We start from the raw sequence: 6,934 nt of genomic DNA, 5'->3' as shown, positions 1-6,934 counted from the left end.
TGTGCATGAACCATTTCCTCCCAAGATCCGGGAATCGTTTTCAACTAAGTAGTCATGAGGTCATGCAGCGCACCTGGCCATCCAGGGCTGTGGCTCGAGCCTCATGCGAGCGCCAGTTGGCTGCACTTTGCTGAAGGGTCCAGGCCTCGGTTTCCCTGGATCTTGGTAAGATTGCGACGCCGTTGAAGGTCGAGGCTCAAGACGTGAGCAAGCCTCGCGCACTGTCAATGGTTCTCGTGCTTCGTGTTCGCCGTATAATGCAAACACAGTGGCATCTCAGCAGCGCTCAACCAAGACGTCAACAACATCTGGCTGCCCAGCGTCCATGGGTCTCCCAATACCACAACGAAGCCAGGCTCGAGGCCATATGGCTCTTAGCCAAAGCCGAATAACGACCACCATATTAAGCCTCTACAACACGGTTCCTAATCAAAGCACTTCTTAACGCCCTATCCCCCGTAGTGCGATTGGCGGGCACGAGCGGTATGACAGATGCCGCTCTCCAATCAACTTGCCAATATATACACTGTTTCCTGCACCATTTCCGATGTTACCGACAGACTCGCCTCTGGGGAGGAAATCAGGCCATATGTAAGTCGCGGTACGATGGGTGTGATACGGTAGCAAGAGGCAAACGCTGAACCTGGCAGACCCGCTTGCAGCGGGCTTTCCGAACCATGTCGAGATGATTATCATAATTCGTCCCTTCGGCCCCTGAGCCTCGCGGGCGCAACGCAACAGCTCTTTCCCCAATCAGAGAGTTGTCCCCGGTCCGGTTCGGGACCCTGACATGGCTTCACTCCTTCGTCGGCCAACGAGATTGAGTACACAGACAGCGACAACCGATGTGTAGTAATGAAGAAGGTGGAGCTCTCCAGGGGAGAAGCAGCCTTTGCTCAAACAAGAAGCCAATTTAACCGTGCAGCGACGGCTCACGGCGCTGCAACTACTATTCCCGTCTGGCGCTGTGGGTGCGCCCCCCGGACATGCAGCCACCAAATGGAAAACCGCCAGGAAGACCCATCCCAGCGTCGCTTTATCCCGTAGCCTCTCGGTGGTCATTTTCCCTGTATCCAGATTGCTGGTGGATCTGGCAATTTCCATCAACCTTCTTGTGTGCATTAGAGCCACAGACGCCAGAGACCGGAAGCCGCTCAAGGCGCCGGCCCTTTCAAGTGCCGTCATGCTTTTCATTGACGATGCGACGAGACAACACAGGGAAATGGAGCTGGCATTACGATCGGCCTGGCTCACCCTCGCAAGCGCCTTGAGACAGAAGGAACAAATGTCTTCAAAAAGACCCTGATGACGGGGATATCATTGGCGGCCTATGCCTGTCGCTCCAAGGCCAAGTGCTCAGATCACCGAAGCTAGCCAATCAGGTGTCATGTGAACGAAAGGGTACTTGGACCCTGAGAAAGAGAGGAGGGAACCTACACGTCTTGTCTGACAATTGAAATTGCCAGAACACTCGACCGACAAGACAGCAATGCTGTGTTCCACTGTCTCGCATCTGTGGTGAACGACGGTTGATCCTCTGGAGGTTCTGATGCTACGACAGAAGGCGGCTTCTCGCCCATCCGCCCTCTCATTCGGATCTGCAGACTGACGGGCGCGCAAGGAAGCTTAGCCAAGCTTCGGCAAGTCTCACATCCGTTAACGACGCCGACGACTACCTCACTCGAGACCGCAGCTCAAGCCAAGGCTGTAGCTTGTTTTTGTCATTGACAAGTCTGCTGCAGAACGCAGTAAGCGCCTGTTTCGTTTACTTGACAAACATTGAGCTAAATGCAAGTGCTTTGACGCTCGAGATACCGCCAAGCGCCGCAGTCAGCTTTGATGTAAGGACAAGCTTGGCACTTGCTGCTGTCTTCTGAGGCACTGCGAGCTTGTCATCAATCGCACTCGGAGGGACAGCTGGGTAAAGCACTTCGTCCGATGCCGGTCGTGGCATACCGTGCCTCGTGCTCGATGACCTCAAACCGCATAGAAGTATTTGGCATTCGGCTAGTTCTCCACCGGAATCAAGTTTGTGATCTCCAGCATATTGGAATTCACCCAGACCTTGACCTCTATGCTCGTGTTCCAAGGGGCAATATGGCGTCTTGCAGTGTCAAGAATATGCCCAAGCGACGCAGCGCGTACGTCCGAGCCTCTGAGCAAATCGAATGACGAGCATCGTGGAACTTAGGTTGAGCCTGTCGGAGCTATAGGCAGCCTCCTTCGAAGGGACGCTGCTGGGTGTATGTGCAGGCCGGGGACGCTCGTTCACACGGGGTAGCGGGGTTTCTGCAACATCGCCCACGTCGATGATTGAACCTGACAAGTGTACCTTACAAACAGAAAGGGAGCAACTATCAACTAGTCGCGTTCGTAAAGTTTCAGCAACCGGTCGGGAGGCTGTCCCTGAGTTGCCATCAGTCGGGAGTCCCGCCTCGAGACGGGACAACCCTTGGACGAATGGATTTGATCAGCCAGATGGGATCATGGCCTTCGACCTCCTTTGGTAACAAGTTTCACGCCTCTCGATCCATTGACCAAATCAGGCTGGCTCATCGAGCAGTCGGGGACTCGCTTAGTATCCCGGCCCTCGATTCCGGGGGTCATTTCAACTTGGGACGAATGCCACCAAAGGATGGTCGGTTTCCCGCCAGCTGTGCAACATATCAACTCAACCTCATCCTGCAATTCGGGCTTTACCATCTCATCCAATGAGGAGTCGGTGGTCGTCCGCCGATGGAGTGAAACACGAAATCCATTGCTCCCATGACCGCCGGTCGTGTTCAGCCTGAAGACCAGCCGGCGTCGCGGACGTGTTTCAGATGCGCCATCAATCTGACGGGAGGTTCTCGTCGCAGAATCTCGCTTCACCACCAGACCGCTTCACCTACCTAGCTGAGAGACTACGGGAAACCCCTCACGTGAGTATGTTTATCCCTTGTTCATGCGCCATCCCACCCTTCTCCATGAGACACTCTCACGCGACAATGCAGCACATCGCTGTTGGGCACGTTGCGGAGTTGAGATGACGGGTGTGACGATCGGACGGACAGGACGGTCCCGGCAACCAGCTTCCGTCGGCGAGATGCGTTGAGCCGGGTTGGAGCGGGCTCAAGACATCTCCGGGCGCGGTCCGTCCTTCTTGCCGGGCGTGGACGCTGTCATGATATGTCACGGTGGCACAGGCCCGCGCCGGGTAGAGGCTGGCTCACAGCATCTGCCGTGAGCCCACGCGCACAACCACGGTGAGTCGCCCCGCCAACAGAGTTGCCATAATGATTGAAGGGGGGGCTGTCTGATGACGGTTATGACAAGTGATGGTGGAAGACTCGAGTGACTGTAGGCGCGTCTCCTCGAATCGCGAGAGTCCACCGCTAGCTGTCGAGTTCCATTCCGGGCCCAAGAAGCGTGCGGTCCAGAGTCTTTGCTAACTTTTTGAAAAAAGGCACCTTTGCTTCGCATTAAATTCGGGGAGCTATATGTATCCCCGACTCAAAGACCATATCCAAGTCTCGCATGCGCTTCGGACCCTATCATACCGAAAAACCTGTTTGGCTGGCCATGTGTGTGGCCAGCCAAACCCAAGTCCACTCCCAAAGGCTATTCAGAATCCTCAGGTTTCTAATAGCTGACTGACAACGCTGACATCGCTGCCGTATACCGTTCCGGGTAGCCCGTGCGACGCGGGGCAGCCAGCCGGGCTGTCCTCCGAGGATGCGAGATGGAGCCGAGTGAGCGATGAGGCAACGATTGGACCCGGCGTGCTGGGTATCAGACGCAAGTCACCCAGCTCTTGACATCGTGCCCATGGAGTCGTCCGGGGAAGTCCGGAGGCTTGGTCCATACCTTCTGTCCGGAAAGTCTCCAACTAGCTGTCACGGTGCTCGTAGCAGATAACCCAGTGGGCTGCAACCCCTTCGCAACGGTCGGCACGTCGCGCGGCGTATCTGCTTTGCAAAGCCCTCGGCTCTGGGTTCAGGTTGCACGGCGGTGCCGGGCTGCCGAGAAGTGGTGTCATTCAGAGAGCACGTCGCATATTCGTATTTGCTGGCTGGGTTGGGTCGAGTGACCTCAAGGCCAAATCACGGTAGCCAGGCGTCCGGCTCCGAGCCACACCTCGTCTTCGGGGCCGCCGGTGCCGTGCTACGGAGCCTGCGTCCGCCGGGCGGGTTGCACGTCGTTCTCGGAGGCTGCCATCTTGTCTCTGCTCCCTTTCCGCTCCAAGCCTCCAGTAGGAGAGGGTTCTCGGCCCGCACACGGGAGGCCATAGCTCGGTCTTGACCGGCCGACTTTATCCACGTACCTCCCTTTCCAGAGGTTTTGATTACAGTATCGCAAGTGCTTATGAGTGGTCGGTATGGAATCTCGTACCGTGTTCACGTACTACCAAGCAGACCCTCTATGTCCTGTGGTTCATTTCCCCAATGAGCTCGTTCTGCAGAGCTAAATTTCGGGCCAAAGAAAATCTCGAGTGTAGGTCCATAATCATCCCGCCATGGTGCTCGGCAGGCGCCATCTTGTATACAGATCGTCGGCTGTGCCATTTCTAAGCGCCTTGAACTGGGAGCATAGGTTGCACACTTCTCAAGTGAATACAGGTGTCCCTAGGCAATACGGGCTCCTTTTTTGAATAATAGAAACCCATCATCCGCCGTGCCCGAGTCCAGAATCGTGCGAAGCAGACATTGTACCCCTAAACCAATCGCCCAACCGTCATTCGTGAAGCCGAGCGGCGGAGAAGAAGATCCCGAACCCACGCTGCTGGGCCGGCACGAGCGTGCAGGCGTCCGGTCTGGAATGGGCCGGAATCCCGCGATGGAGTCAGTCTTCCCGAAAGCAGACGTTGCGGAGTCGTGCGGTGGCCGACGAGGGCGTATCGTACGAGCGGGACCGTCGAGTCCTGGGCGTTGCTATCGAGAGTGTCCGAAAGAGGGAGCGGTCTCTGGAGATGCTCCACACGCCCCGGTCGCGATATTGCCTCTTGGGATACAAAAACGCCCAGGGACGATCGTGAGGTTCTTGGCTACATTGGCGACAGCGGGCGGATCAACCGATCGTCGATGGCGTGGTCGACGCCGTTGCCAAGCTACACAAGCCGCGACATTCAACCCGTTGACTAAAAACAAGGGAAAAGGAAAGGGGAGGGGGGAGGGGGCCGCCGCCAAGACTTAAATATAGCCTCAGGGTCTTCGGCCCTGTCGCAGGCGCCAAGACCGGCCCTGGCCGAGACAGTCCGTAGACAGCGCAATGCAACCTCACCTCGAGCAGCCGTCGGGGGCTTGTCGTCTCAAGTAGACGGTCTTTTGATCTTCGAAACTTAAAGACCCATGGTTGAGCTCCCGTTAAAAATAGCCTGGCAGTTCGTCCGACTTGCTCGAATCCCCCTGGCGTTCGTCTATGAGCGATGCTGTGTAGCTCCTGTCTCACGTCTTTCCGCACCAGTTGTGTCGGTTCGATAGGGCGGCTTGGGCTTCGTGGTGGGAAACCCGACGGTAATCCCCAGAGACGAGGGGGAGGGGGGGGAACCGACATGAGACATCACTCAATTATAGCTTCCGTGGATTGTGTGAGGGTGCATCGGCGCAGTGGGCGAGACGAGGTCTCCTACACTCCATGAGCCTCGAGGCATGGTACAAGGTGGTCTCGGGAGGCGAGTGGTACTTCGTTGATAGGATTGACTCTCGAGTGAGCCGATAAGGCGACAACACGAACTGGCGAGATGACGGTCATACGTGGCGCGCGACATGTCCCCAACCCCTCCGGCGGGTGTCGAGAATCACTTTAGACAGATGCATCACACGGTCCGGGTGGAGAGTTGAAATGGAAAGCGGCCGTCATTTCCGAGTATCATCAAAAAGTCTTCTATCATGACATGAATATCCCAAATCGCTTCCGTGAGCCGCTCGCTTCCTCGTAAATAACCCAAAAAAGTACTAGAAAAAAAAAAATACCGGCCGACCTGTGTAGGAGATGGCCCAAGCAAGATCCCTCCCCAGCGCTGTGTCCGTCTCGTCATATCAAAAGACCCTACAACAACGCCTTCGAAGTAACCATGTGCGCCGAGAGCATCGCCGTATATCCCAGAACAAAATGGCCAGAAAACATCCGCTCAAACATTTCATACAACAAAGAGACACAAGAAGAAAATACGTTATCCGGGGAGGGTACAAGGAGACAGCCGAGAGGCCTCATCGCCGGTAGTTGTACTCCCTCTCCCTCCTCCGGTCCGAGATGGTGACCCGCATCCTCTCCTCCTCGGGCGGCGGCGGCGGCGGCAGCATGCGCGGCGGGCTGTACCGCCTGCCCTCGACGTAGCGGAACGTCTCGTACCGCGGCTCGACGGGGACGGGGACGGGGTACGGGACCCGGACGGGCACCAGCTTCTCCCGCTCGACGTAGACCTCCCGGATGTCCCGCTCGCGGCTCCGGCTCCCGCGGCGCGAGTGGCTGCGGCTCCGGCTGCTGCGCGAGCTCTTGCTCGACTTGACCGAGGGCTCGACGTCCACGGCGATGACCTCGATGGGCGCCGGCGGCGGGATCACCACGGGGGCAGGCGGCGGTGGCGGCGGGGGAGACGGCAGGGCCGGGGGCGGCGGCGGAGGGGTCTCGACCTTGGGGGGCGGCGGCGGCGGTGCGGGCTCGACGATGACGGGCGGGGGAGGGGGTGTGAGCTCGCGGGGCGGAGCCGGGATGAAGGTCGTCCTCTTTGTGCGGACGGTGACGGAGCCGTTGGTGGGGGGTTCGAGGTAGAGGCGCTTCTTGGCGCCGTGGTGGTGGTGGTGGCGGTGGTGGTGGTGGTACTCGTAGTACTCCCTCGAGGAAGCTAAGCCGGTTGGTTAGTCGGGTTGAACGGTGGACTTTGACGCCATCAAAGTGACGTCAGGGCTGGGGCTTACTCGTACCCATTTTTGAACGGCTGGATTCGTTCCAAAGG

The 6,934-nt window shown here is 57.5% G+C and overlaps 1 protein-coding gene across 1 annotated transcript; it reads right to left on the bottom strand.

Annotated features, from left to right (window-relative positions):
* Window positions 1–6,188: 6,188 nt before the first annotated feature.
* On the bottom strand, window positions 6,189–6,906 carry ColSpa_08285 (uncharacterized protein; the record flags this gene model as incomplete). Its single annotated transcript, XM_049274497.1, has 2 exons — window positions 6,189–6,823; window positions 6,897–6,906. 2 exons carry the CDS (start codon window positions 6,904–6,906, stop codon window positions 6,189–6,191), a joined length of 645 nt encoding a protein of 214 aa, XP_049130454.1.
* Between the last annotated feature and the right edge of the window lie 28 nt (window positions 6,907–6,934).

This window comes from Colletotrichum spaethianum (assembly GCF_022836535.1).
Source record: "Colletotrichum spaethianum MAFF 239500 DNA, contig22, whole genome shotgun sequence".
NCBI lineage: Eukaryota > Fungi > Ascomycota > Sordariomycetes > Glomerellales > Glomerellaceae > Colletotrichum > Colletotrichum spaethianum.
The sequence above is the reverse complement of the archived record's forward strand: the minus strand, read 5'-3'. Positions and strand labels throughout refer to the sequence as shown.